This window comes from Elgaria multicarinata, chromosome 9 (genome assembly GCF_023053635.1).
Source record: "Elgaria multicarinata webbii isolate HBS135686 ecotype San Diego chromosome 9, rElgMul1.1.pri, whole genome shotgun sequence".
Classification (NCBI taxonomy): domain Eukaryota; kingdom Metazoa; phylum Chordata; class Lepidosauria; order Squamata; family Anguidae; genus Elgaria; species Elgaria multicarinata.
This window is the reverse complement of record NC_086179.1, coordinates 62,137,639-62,151,283: the sequence shown is the minus strand read 5'-3', so window position 1 is coordinate 62,151,283 and position 13,645 is coordinate 62,137,639. Positions and strand designations below refer to the sequence as shown.

Here is a 13,645-nt window from a genome sequence, read left to right as displayed (position 1 = left end):
TAAGTTAACCATAGAACCTTCTTAATCAGCATTTCTTATAATGAAATTATCTTCATTTCCTTGTTTGACTGGGAACTTCTGATTACAAGCTTTGGACTTTAAATTCTATGTATGTTTAGATAGAAAAAAAACTCCTACAATTCCAAATGTTTCCCAGCCAGCCATGCTTTTTTCCGGCCAGTCTTTTTCCTCAGCACCTTTTAAGCTTTTTCTCTTTCGATAGTAACTCTGTTTTCAGCAGTGCCATGGTGAAGTAGCTATTCTGTCAGTTTCCACATGATTAAAGTAAATGCACGAGCCATTGTGATTCACTATGTAGATGGATGGTTGTTTGTTCGTTTCTATCAAAAACCATTTTAGCCTGACTGCTGATATTCTTTATCCTGAAGTGTTCCTGAAAAGTGTGCAGTTTGAAAGATTCTGAAAATTAGTATAGCATGACTCAACCTGGGGTTATTCTATCATTGTAGTGCTCTTGTAATTATTATTTTTCTCAGCAGTGTAGGTATTTATTTTACCATTAATAACAATGACTATAATCTACAACTTATTGGTATACTAGAGGAAACGTGGCACTTTCTAAATAATGTTATAGATAAATCTGGCAGATATTGTATGATACTAAACACTATCATCATCCGTATGCCACTACATCACTGAAGTTTTTATGGTTATTATCAGTTTTAAGTAATAAAAATGAAGCCAACCCTAAAATAAAAATAGAAATTAATTTTCAAAGCAATAAGGTGAAATGTTAGGCTGAAATGTGTACCAACTTAAAGCAATGCTAGGGTATGAATAAGTTGAAGAACACTTGTTTGAAAGGGTCTAACCTGGGCAGTGCTATTTAAGTTAAGTTGGACTCGCTTCCAAATAAATACGTATAGCACTGGACTGAATGTGCCTTAGAAATAAGTGTGGATTGTATGCTTATTGAAACTTTTAAGGATTTGGTATGCCACAGTACAAATACAATCACTAGATTGGATTTGTTCTAACTCATACTTAGAGTAAATCTGTTGAAATTATTGGATCTTAAGTTAGTCATGACTAACTTTAGTCCCATTGATTTCACTGTGTCTACTCTAAATCTGGATCCACTCCACTAAGTGTCCAGTCTGCCTCAAAAATATATCTAGGCATACCAAAAGGCAAATTGTAGCACAAACCCAAAGGAGATTAGATAAATATTTAAAGATTATATTTAATTTTTAGATTTACTACTGGAAAGTGAAAAGTTTATCTGGAAGAATTAAGCGGCATGTAGAAAAAAAGAGTTTGGTTTTCACTGGAAACAAGACACGTGGAATGGTGCCAGGACTGGAGCCATATAGCTCTTACAAACTGAATGTTAGAGTATTTAATGGGAAAGGAGAAGGACCACCAACCCCTGATGAAACATTTAAAACTCCGGAAGGAGGTATGCAATTAGAAAACTGTACAACTCAGCTATTTAAATTTAACAATATGATCATATGTTACCCGAACATTTTCACTGAGCTCATAAAAATAGTATGTAGGTTATTATAGAAAATAATAATAATAATAGCATATTTATTTGAAGTAATCCCACTGATATAAATGGAATTTCATGGACATACTTAGCCTGTAGGTCATAATAATCAGTACTGCATTAAGTAAAAAGTGGTAAGTAAACATAAGGAGCAGTATCCAACCACGTCGTTCTGTTAGCACAAATGATGTTGCACTAGTGGAAGGGAGGTTCCAAATTATGCACAGGAGTAGAATCCAACTAAAGTTACATTTGCACAGACACTGCTGCACAAGCTGTTACAGAATGGGTTGTGCATTGCACTTGAGCAAATGGTTGTACATTAGACTTGTGCAGCCACTTTTGCAATGGAAAGATTTGGCAGAGATCTGCTAGCACTATTTGAGTTTGTGGAATGACATGGCTCGATGCTGCCCAAAGATCATTTACACTTTTTTAATGTTTAATATAATACTTAAGTTGTATTTAATTGCAGTTTGTTACTTATCTTTGAAAAGTGTCATTTTATATTCTTAAAAGTTCCCAGTGCACCCTCCTTTTTGAAGATTACTAATACAAATCTGGACTCTCTCGCTTTGGAATGGGGTCCGCCTTCTCATCCAAATGGTGTTCTGGTAGGATATACATTGAAGTTTCAACCAAGTAAGTAAACATTAAAAACACACCTCAAAATGCATGCTTCCTAAATATGAAATTGTACCTTGTTTGGTTGATTGAAACAATGCATATTTGGGGGGTAAATAATGTCTTAAAAATGGAAGTGGACAATGTTAAACCAAATGGTCCCTTCCTTTGAAACTCTTGTTTCTGCATGTATGGAAGGCAGGTTGCTTGGCAGCTTCTTCTAAAAGCCAAGCAGTACACTTGTCCTGTGTTGGCTGTAGCAGTCTCAGTGATAGGGCTGAACGACATGGCCAAGGAATGACCCAAACCAATGTTCCAGCTGACCGGTTTCTGTTCATAGAATCATAGTAGAGTAGAGTAAGGCCATTGAGTCCAACCCCCTGCTCAGTGCAGGAATCCATACCTGACAGATGGTTGTCCATCTGCCTCTTGAATGCCTCTAGTGTGGGAGAGCCCACAACCTCCCTAGGTAACTGGTTCCATTGTTGTACTGCTCTAACAGTCAGGAAGTTTTTCCTGATGTCCAACCAGAATCTGGCTTCCTGTAACTTGAGCCCAAGGGAGTTCAGGCAAAGCAGGAGTGATCAAATAGGCAAAGGGTAGGGGCTGGCAAGCCAGGGAGCGCTCATGCCACCTGCCACCTTGGCCTGCCCCCCATAAGCTAGTGCCTGCAAGCGCCTGCTGAGCACTTGGCAGCCACCCAACCAGCTTCAGCCCTTTCCCTGCTGCGTTAATGGCAGCCATCATTACCACAATGGGGGAAACTGTGCCCTCATTCTTCCTTCTGCCCCATCCCTCTGAGAAGGAATGACACAAGCTGGATGTATGAAGGACAAACAAAATCTATATGTAGATCCAAATCTTTCAGAAACACTGTCTCATTATTTATATCTTTCCTCTCCACTTCCCTTGGCCAGAAAGTGTCCAGATCTAGCATTGCTAGATGGCTTAAGTCCTGTATTGTTTTGGCATATGATTCACAAACACTTACCACATCCCTCACACCTTACCACTCGCTCCATGTGAGCTGCAGCTGCCTTGGCAGCTTTTTCCACCAATGCACCACTAAGTGCAAATTCAGAGGGCAGCAACATAGGCCAACACATTTACCCATCGCTACACGTTAGATAAATTTTCCTAAGTGGAGGCTGCCTTCAAGAGATGAGTGTGGTCTTCCCCAAATAGACATTAGTTTGCCAGTACGGAGGAGGGTAGCTTGGGTGCATCCCTGTCAGGATTAGGGCCAGGGTCCCTGTCGAATCTGAAGATTCAATTTCAGAGGTGAGATTACGAGAAGTTCAGCTGGCACAGAGGGTAGGGAGGAAATTTCCCAAGGCTCTCCAGGAGCCAGTGAACAACCTTCCCAGAGGCATATCAAGGAGGAGGGACAGGGACAAATACTGGCTTCCCCTCCTCTTGTGGAAAATCAGGGGAGAAAGGGCATGAATGGCAGAGGGGTGAGTCCGCTGTCAAAACAATCAAGTAAAACTTATGGGAGGTGCTCTGCCATGCCGGCTGTCCATCTGAGCCAAGGCAGGGAGGACCAAAGCTGAAAGAGGGGCTCAGAAAGCTGTTCATGCATGGTGTAGTAGCCTATAGTTAGTTTAGAGGCAACCTCCCTTCCTACTAGAAGTCCCTTATACAAAAGACACTACAGTTAATTAGGCCCTGAGGGCTGCTTCTAGCCTTTGCTGACTGATGGTTTGAACACTGCTGTTAACCCAAGAAAACAGTTTGTAGATTGAAAGTCATGCCTCTGATTGTCTTACTGCTCAGCTGGTAAGCCTAGAGTTGTGACAGTCCCAGTGTTTGGATTCCTCCTCCCACCAACCAGATAATGGAATGTCGGATACTTATTGGGGAAGTCCATTCTGGCATCCAACTCCACCCTCCATGTGGCAGCCATTATTTTCTTAACCTAAAAATTATGCACACTCCACGTTGTTTTCTTGCCCTCCAGAGAGATTTTTGTGTATTGGGTTTATTTTCTGGCTCCATTGTTCTGTCTTCTCCTGGTCTCCCTCTATTATTCTGTCTTGAGCCTGGAGGAGAAAACTGGTGGTGGAGCTGGAGGATGAGGACTTCCTTCAAAGCTCACTCATCATGTGTTCCCTGCCTTTCAGGGTGTTGAGAGGAAATAATCCAATTCATGGATGCCTCCACCCCACCAACCCAGAATGGACTTCATGATAAGTATCCAATATTACATTCTCTGCTTTGCACATAACACATCAGAAAAATATGCACTTTCCCATAAGGATATAAACTGCAGAGAAGTACAGTCATCCAGCTGCTCCCTGGATAGGATAGCCAGTTTGCACACATGCTTTCACACCTTATTACATTTTTAGTGCACAAGACTTGAAGCAGCCCATAGACAAAAATCAATTTATCATAATTGTTCCTTGGAACTGTTGACCAATATGACTCACGGAGGAGTCATATGCAACCTGTGTATACTGGAATTCAGGATTTGGTGTAAAAAAAATTTAAGTCAACACTCATTAATACATAATGTTTTCCCAAACAGGTATTAACTATATTCTTTCTATCATTTTACAATAACAGTTAATAGCACACATGAATTAGGCCGCGTGGAAGAGATCGATATTCCAGCCAATGAGACCAACTTGATATTGAGAAACTTAAATTACAGCACTCGATACAAGTTTTACTTCTATGCGCAAACATCAGTTGGATCTGGCAGTCAAATAACAGAGGAGGCAGTAACAATTATGGATGAAGGTAAGATGGGTATGTATAAAGAATGAACTATTTAAATTTGAATACATAAGTAAACGTGACTATCTGTAATTAGTGAATAGTGTGATGTGTTTTAAGCAAATTTTAGTGTTCTTAAAATGTCAGTATATCCTAATATTTACGTCTAGAAAAGTTGCGCTCAGTTGTTTAACAAAAGGGAACTTCCTTAAGAATAGATTTGCTTATATCCTCCAACAAAATGAAACCACACTTTTGTAACCATCACACAGCTTTCCAAATTGAAATGTGAATACAGTGACATGAAACTCGCTTACCAATTGTCCTGTGGTCATCTTGCAGCTGGAGGCAATATGTCTACATTATATGACAGCAGTTTCCTTATATCCCATTTCCAATTCATTAGGACATATTTGGGGTGCCCTATTTTGAGAACAAAACGCCTACTTTCTATACTTCTTACAATCCAAAAATGCTGCTAGATGCTTCAGTCAAAGCTGTTTCTTCACAAATCTGCAGAATGGACACAATGTGGATTGTATAATCCCACATTGGTGGCTTCTTTTAGCGAGCAAAGATGCACTTTATGGGAAGAAATTTCTGTCTGTCTAGAAACAGTTTATAGTATGTACTATAATGTTCAACTAGGATCACAGAAAGCTGCCATCTGGACCTACCCTTTACTTTATAATTTTATCACTTAGACAGTTTTGGGCAAGTACTTTATGAACCATATGATCATTAGCAACAATAATGAAGAATGTACTGCAGAAAGCCATATAAATGTAGTTGTATATTGCAGATTACTAATTAAGCCAGTATTGGGATATTCAGCAACTATACTCTTTCCCTCTAAATCACTATTGTCATTGCCCTAAATCTAACAATGTCACACAACGAAGATAAAAATTAGAACCAGACACTGCATAGTACTTAAGATACTAAGTGGCAGAGTACCACAAGTGAAAGACAACTTTCCTTGAAGAGAACTTCCCTAATCAAGCAGGTTTGTGAAAAGTAAATACTGTTATCATATCTTAGAGGATATGGGATTAAAAACATCCCCTAAAGGTAGGGGGGAACCCTAACAAAGCAGGAAACTGTATTGGTCCATTAGAATAAAGCAAAAGTTTATTATTAGGACTGACCAACCAAAAATTCACTTAATATTTGCACATCTTCAGTGCTGAAGTCATTTTTACTGTGCAATGCACTGCATCCTATGCATGTCTACTCAGAAGGAAGCCCCATAGGACTAAATGGGATTGGGACATACTCCCAGGTAAGTGTGTATAGGATTGCAGCCTGAGAAAGAGGGTTTATACTTTGATGGTACATAAATAAATTGTAACACTGAATGGTTAAGAAAGGTAATTTTAATTGATAATTAGTATGACTAAAACAAATGCATGCTTATTAACGTAGGGTTGTGCTTTTAAAATCAGTGTTTAGTGTAAGTATTTAATTTCTTATTCCCTAATTCCAATACTATTTCATTTAACTGCATGATTTTCTTCTTTAATATAAATGTGTAGATTTGTAATATATATTCATGTGTGTGTCTGTGTTCCTTTTGTTGTATCTAATTACACAGTGTCCTTTTCCTTTCCTCCATTGATGCTGATATTCTCCCACATGATATAGGTGAAGGTAAAGGTAAAATAAAGTTGAGCATTGATATGTAGACTTTTTCAGTTTTCTAAACTGAGAAAAATTCAGCTGGTAAGGAGAAGGAACAGTCCGGTTCCTTAAATGAGAACCTGAACTGACAAGGAGAAATGTTTATTGGTCATCTGTCCTTCTCCTTATTGGTTCAAAAAGCAGAAACGTATGTGCCGACTTTATCCTTATGTGTTATCTAGTGAAGTGACCATTAATTGGACAGGCTACAATGAGGAGACTAAGCTGTGCTGTGGAACTGGCTCCCTCCCCGTGGCTCAGCCTGTCCTTTGATAGCAATGATGACAGCAGGAAAGCTGAAAGTACTTTGCCGGTTCCTTGTTCAGGGCCTCTGACAATGGCATTACTGCATCCACTAGAAGTGAAAGGGAAAGAACAAGGCTCCCTTCCTCCCTTTCATTCATGTGGGAGTGATGCAATGGCACCTTTCCATGGAGCACACTGCACTTTCTGCTGTATGAGTGCCCTCTAAAGGCAAAAACGGCTCAGTATCCTGGTAATGAAGTGTACAGAAAGGATTGGATTCAGCTAACTCGTATATAGTTAAATGACTCTTTGGGGTTCACTTTAGCTATTGCTTTATTGGAGGGTTTTAGGTTATCTTTGGCTAGGCTTACCTCTGAAGTTGTTTGCTACAGAGATTATAGACCACTGAGACGGTTGTGGTTACTGCTTTTAGCATAAGAATGTGAAACAAAAAAAGGAGAAAACGGAAGCAGTACAATTAGTTAATAGCACAGCAATATGGAGCATTGTAGCACACTGTGCCACTAAAGCAGCGTGACTTGGGATTATTCCCTCCAGAATTTGAAACCACAATTTCAGGATCTGCGTTGCCCATTTACTAAATTTCTATTTTCTTCCTGTTACATAGTTGATGAGTTGCTTTGTTTCAACAGTTCAATAAAATATAATTACAAATAATATCATTGCAGTTCCTTGCAGAATTTGATTATCTTTACCATTATTTTCTTTATACGTTTTCCCTTGAGGATATTGTTCATACTACATGCAGAAAAGTAATGCCTTTTCTACAGATTACAGACTTTAACAAAACGGCATGTAATGCAAGACTCTAGGATCAAAATCATTTCACTTTCTCAAAGCATATAAATGCAGTGTTTGAATTATAAATACAAGACTCTAGAGAAACTTTTTCCATGCTTTGTGAATCACATGGTGGATTTATCATCTTCAGTGATTTCCAGGACTATTTCTCTTAATTTGTTGTTCATATATTCCGCGTCTATCTCTGATTTCATTGGTATGCAGATCCACTTATAGACTTTGGGATTTGGTTCTGGTATTCTATGGAGCAGTAGGGCAGGATACAGCTATCACAAACTACTTTGGTACAACCAGAACATACTTTTTGCTTTTAATAATGCATAATGTTGGTGTTTTGCCTATTTACCTGAATGATAAGTTATTTCACTTGGATATAATATAACTGGAGAAGTGTGGAAGTCAGTTTGCAATTATTATTGTTATGCCCAAGGACTCTGAGCAGTGAGACATTTCAGGAGCTACTACAGCACTTACCCAGGTTCTGTTTCCTTAGAAAGAAATTACTGAAGGTTTATGACATTTCGTTTCCCTAGGGAATGCTGAGAATTGTAGGGCTTATTCTGTCTAAACATGCATAGGATTGCACTCGAACCATATTTTTAACCTAGTTTACGGAACAGGTGATAATAGAAATGTTGTAAATAAATTTAGCTATCTTAGATTTTCATAAGAAGATATTATACATAGCCGGGGCAGCGCAGGGCACTTTGTTGCCTTACATGAGAAATCCAAATGACATTTCCCCCTCCAGTAGCTAACATGAGCCACACTCTCCTGGGCCTTGTACAAGTCTCATTGAAAAGAACAGAAGTACTATCATGTCTTTGCATAGCTCCTTTTTGTTTCAGTAGAGCCTATGCAAGAGAATGTCTTAGTAGCCTTTGCCTCATGGTCCAGATCTCTCTTTCTCCCATTTGGCTACCTAGGATGACATTGGCCCCATTCATAAGACACCTTAAACCATGGCTTTAACCATCGTGGTTAAGCCAGAAAGCCGGGCTGTGTTCAGAAGACACCTTAAACCACGGCTTTAACCATGGTGAATAAAGCAAAAAGCGTTATTCACCGTGGTTTAAGGTGTCTTCTGAACACGGCCTGGCTTTCTGGCTTAACCACTATGGTTAAAGCCATGGTTTAAGGTGTCTTCTGAATGGGCCCAATGTGGTAGGGCCAAATCAGAGATTGCTTCCCCCTTTCTGAATAGGCTTTTCAGTAAATAAATTATAAAGTCAAAATTATCTTTTATAAACTATAATCTCTTTAGCAACCTAAGAAAATTGAAAAGACATGCCCCCTCCCCAATTCTTGAGGTGTGTTCTGCAGATGTACACAATACTAAATTAGAGAGAACTGATCTAAATTCAAACAGGAATAAGTCTATAAACAAATTTCTGGATTGGAGTATAAATGTTAAGGCAAGAAAAGCATGCCAAGTTTCCTTTGTTATGATTTGTTTAGAAGGTCCCTCCCTTTACATATGTTATCTATATTTTTGGATTGCGAACCTAAGTATTGCTGCCACATTTCTACAACGTTGTGCACACTGTTCAGAAGTTGATTTTGTGTACAAGTGTTCAGTAGTTCAGCATCAGGGCAAGTGAGAAAAAAAAACACCCAGTGTCATCCCAGATACATTTGTGAACTGCCCAGGCAGCTTCGGCTTTTGGAGGGTATAGAAATTAAATAAATAAACAAAATATACGAAACATTTTTTGAATGAATATAGCTCTGCTATATACAGAGAGGCAAGGTGCGGGATCTCTATGTAAGGTTTCACATACTGAATGTTTGTTCTTTGAGACCATGTTATGAATTAAATACCACATAAAATCAGATAATGAATGCAATCTGCCATTCACTGCAGCTATAAAATTCTTCTGTAGCACCATTCCTAATAAGAATGGTGATTGGTGGGTGGGAAAAATCGTATCCTATTCAGAATGGTGAAGGATGGTGGGTAATTAGCCTTTCAAGGTAGCTTATAAAATAATTGTGATTTTTACATTCTTATTTTCCTTTTGTAATGTGCTCTCCTATTTTATGAAGTATAATGTCTCTAAAAGAACCTGCATGGATGTTCACTTATGCATGTATTATTTACTTAACAGGTAATAGTACTGTGTTTTTTAAAACATTTTTACTATATAAAAATATTTTCACTCTTTGTTTTCTTCTTTTCCTGCTTTGTCTGATGAAGGATTAGAGAACCATTTTGAAACCTCCCCTGTCATGCATACTGTACCTCCAACATTTTATAAGGGTATTACTATTTATTTTATCAATATAAAGTGCCATGGAAACAGCTGAAATGCAACATTGCACAGAAAGAAACAACTGGAAGGAATTGTTGGCATTTACAAAATAACATGAAACTAGGACGTTATATGGCTGCATGCCTTTATGTTTTCTCATAAACCCATAGAAGTATGGCCACTTTTAGGATGTCTGCTTTAGGAATAGATTTAATAGTAATTCCCAGTATCCAGTTTTTTACTTGAGCAGTAGAACTAAAAACTTGCAATCCAATCCTATGCCTGTTTATCTGAAAATGTCCCACTGCACTCAATGGGGCATACTCTCAAATGGATTGTGTAGGATTAAATTCTTAGTTGTACTTTATAGTATACAAGCATGTTTACTACCACTTAATACACAATGTCTGTTAATCCTAGTATGATGTACAATATCTGCTGATCCTAGATTTAGTAATCTACAGTGATTCCAGAATGGGGCACACTTCAGAATTACCTCCTCTTGCTTATCAGTCAGGGTCCTCTTGCCCAAAGAAAAATAAATAAGAGGAAAGGCTTTTCTTCAGCTTCCAGACCTGGCTTGCCTGATTAGCAGACAGCACAGTTCTAGCACAACTAATCCCTAAGCTTTTCTCTGCCTTAACTAGCCCTTTCTTGTTGGGGATGGAAGAGAACCTCAATCCTAAAGCCTAGAAAAAACCCACAAGTAGGACTGTCTTCTTTCTCTTCTGTTTTCCTGACTACCTTTCCTTCTCTCTCCACTCCCTGTGCAAACTAACATTGAGCTTCAAGGAACCACTGAGTGCCACTTAACACACCTGACTTAGTCCTCTTCCCATTCTCAAGACAGGAGGAAGAATTTAATGGAATCCCATGAAATCCCATGGTTTCTGTGAGGTCGCAATTGCTGGTTTTGAAGCAACCTGATCTTTCATGTTTCCGCATGAGGACCAACTTGCTACTCCATGATTTTTTAAACTTGGATCAAACACCTTGCATCCAAAGAAGTGCAAGGTGTTATTTCTTCAGAATTTGCTTGTTTGTCAGAGGGGGTGACCTTGAAAGGTGGTAAGGGCTCAATAATCTAACTTAGAAAAGAAAATGAAGCCACCAGCACAAGGATGAGCAGAGATGGCCATTGCCACCTAACCCAATGGGAAGAAGTACACACAAAGCTGGAGAAGCTAGGCTCTTTCATATCTCGTTTCATATGAAGGCCTCCTCAACTTTTCATGGGACATTCTTCTCACTTTCTGAACAGAGATTGGATCAAGGGCAAAGATGTGTGGATTCATCTGGACAACAGGCAAGGTATAGTAAGAGCAAGAATATTTCATGAGGTAGATTCCCAAATGTTATCTTGGGCAGAATAACATACAATGTCCTTAAAGGTAGGACATATGGCTGAACTCACAAATACAGCAGTCTGGCTTAATGGGAATACATTAGTCAGACTTGAATGGAACCTTCCATAAGAACATAAGAAGAACCATGCTGGATCAAACCAAGCATCCATCTCGTCCAGCATTCTGTTCATTCAGTGGCCAACCATCCACTCATGGAAACCCACAAGCAGGACATGAATGTAACAGCACCCCCCTGACCATGTTTCTCAGCAACTGATCTACATAGGCTTACTCCCTCTGATACTCTAGGTAGCATAGCAGCATCAAGATCGGAAGCCATTGATAGCCTTAACCTCCATGAATTTTCCAAGCCCCCTTTAAAGCTATCCAATTTAGTGGCTTTTGCTACATCTTGTCGAAGTGACTTCCATAGTTCATCTATGTGCTATGTAAAGAAGTACTTCCTTTTATCCATCCTGAATCTCCCACCAATCAGCTTCATAGGATGACCGTGGATTCTAGTATTACAAGAGAGGGAGAAAAATGTCTCCTTATCTACTTTTCCCACGCCATGAATAATTGTGTATATTTCTATCATATCTCCCCTTACTCACCATTTTTATCAGCTAAACAATCACATATGTTGTAACCTTTCCCCAGAGCAGAGTTGTTCAAGATCCTTCATTATTTTAGTTGCCCTTTAAGAACTCTGGGTGGATGCCATCTCAGTCTGGTAACTTTCAGTTCGTCAATAAGATGGATAACTTAATCTTTTGTCACCACTGTTTTCCACAGTTCTTCAAACTCCCTTCTTGAAAACATCAGTTCAGGCACAGACATCTGTCTTATATCTTTTGGAGTGAAGACAGATGAAAACAATTCATTAAGTTTCTCTACAATCTCCTTATCCTTCTTTAGTACTCCTTTAACTCCATTGTCATCCAATAGCCTCCCTAGTTGGTTTCCTGCTTCTGATATATTTAAAGAATTCTGTATTGTTGGCCCTGATGTTGTTGGTGATATGTTTCTCAAACTGCTTTTTTGCTTCTCTAATGGTCTGCTTGCATCTTCTTTGTGCAAGCTTCTGTTGCCATTTGTTTTCTTCATTTGGGCAAAGGTTCCATTTTCTGAAGGAAGCCCTCTTTTCTATAATAGCTTCCTTGACACTGTTCCTTAACCATTTTGGTCACTTCTAAGATTTGGTGCTACCCTTCCTAACCTGTGGTACACATTCTAGCTAAGTTATTATTGTGATTTTGAGTGATCTCCACACATTTTGAATGGATTTAACCATCTTGGCTCCTCCTTTCAACTTCCTTTTTTCAGTTACCTCACTTTGGAGATTTTTCTCTCATTTTTGAGAAATGTGACAGTGTTGGACTTCCTTGGCAATTTCCTCAGGTCCACTGAAAAGAAGGAAATTTGGACTTGCTATGTATTCCCATTCTCTGTGTTTCAAAGGTGGGGCACTTTGCCAATAGATGGGCATAGAAAAACCTTCAGTTATATTCCAAGAAGTCTTACACATATTTGTATTGTGGTTAGATAGTTTGAATCCAGTGGGATGATCTTTCCTTTCCAACTTGTTCTTCTCTTTGTTACTCATTGTGATAAGGTTAACTATAAATGTCTTCTCGGTTATTGTTCAATACTGTTAGTAGCTACTCTGTCAATTCATGGTAGGGGCTTATCCAGGCACTGATCTTGGCCTAGGAGCTGAAAGGAAGGAAGCTTCTCCCCTTGGTGCTGTATGCAAGAGGACCATGCCTGGTAACCAAGAGGAGGTTCTTTCTTTAAGCTGAAGGCTGCCCCCACGCCCCTAGTATCACTGCAAATGGGAATTCACGGTAAGTCTGTTTTCTTTTTCCATGATGAAAACAAGAACAGTTTCATAAGATTCAGAGTAGTAAAATAGTTAACGTTGAATTGTATTGGATGCATACAGCCTTTCATATTTTGCTCTGTCTTTCTTGTGTATTCAGTGCAACCAGTATATCCAAGGATCAAAAATGTTACGGCAGCTGCTGCTGAGACCTATGCCAATATCAGTTGGGAGTATGAGGGTCCAGTTCATGAAAACATTTATGTTGAATATGGTGTGGCAGGCAGTAAGAAGACATTTCATTGAATTCTTCTAAATGCTGTAATATATTTCAAAATATTTTAATAATAGACAATGTCCCAATATTGACAATTTAAAAAAGAATCCAAGGACACTCTTTTAATTATGAATTACACAGAGGTAATACACATGTAATTTTTCTCTAAATTAGTGATGTGTAATAGCATTGATTCACTGTATTATCTTAGGATTTACTGAAGGTAATAAAATTTCAAATATCCCTATCTGAAGGAAAATGCATGGAGATACAATTGTATGCAGAGTTCTTTGAAAGCAATTAAATTCACATCAATCTGCTCTTTGGTAGGGAAGAGTTAGC

At 38.7% G+C, this 13,645-nt stretch overlaps 1 protein-coding gene across 21 annotated transcripts in view; it reads left to right on the top strand.

The window, feature by feature from the left end:
• The window catches only part of NRCAM (neuronal cell adhesion molecule), a 92,992-nt gene that overhangs the window by 58,211 nt on the left and 21,136 nt on the right, over positions 1-13,645 (top strand). For 7 of the 21 annotated variants that reach the window (XM_063134004.1, XM_063134002.1, XM_063134005.1 and 4 more), the window contains 5 exons: positions 1,216-1,420; positions 2,033-2,155; positions 4,706-4,891; positions 9,804-9,866; positions 13,187-13,312. In XM_063134004.1, the coding sequence (XP_062990074.1) occupies positions 1,216-1,420; positions 2,033-2,155; positions 4,706-4,891; positions 9,804-9,866; positions 13,187-13,312 (703 nt within the window). The remainder of the gene's footprint in view (positions 1-1,215; positions 1,421-2,032; positions 2,156-4,705; positions 4,892-9,803; positions 9,867-13,186; positions 13,313-13,645) is intronic. The other 14 variants (XM_063134017.1, XM_063134015.1, XM_063134018.1 and 11 more) reach the window with 5 other exon arrangements.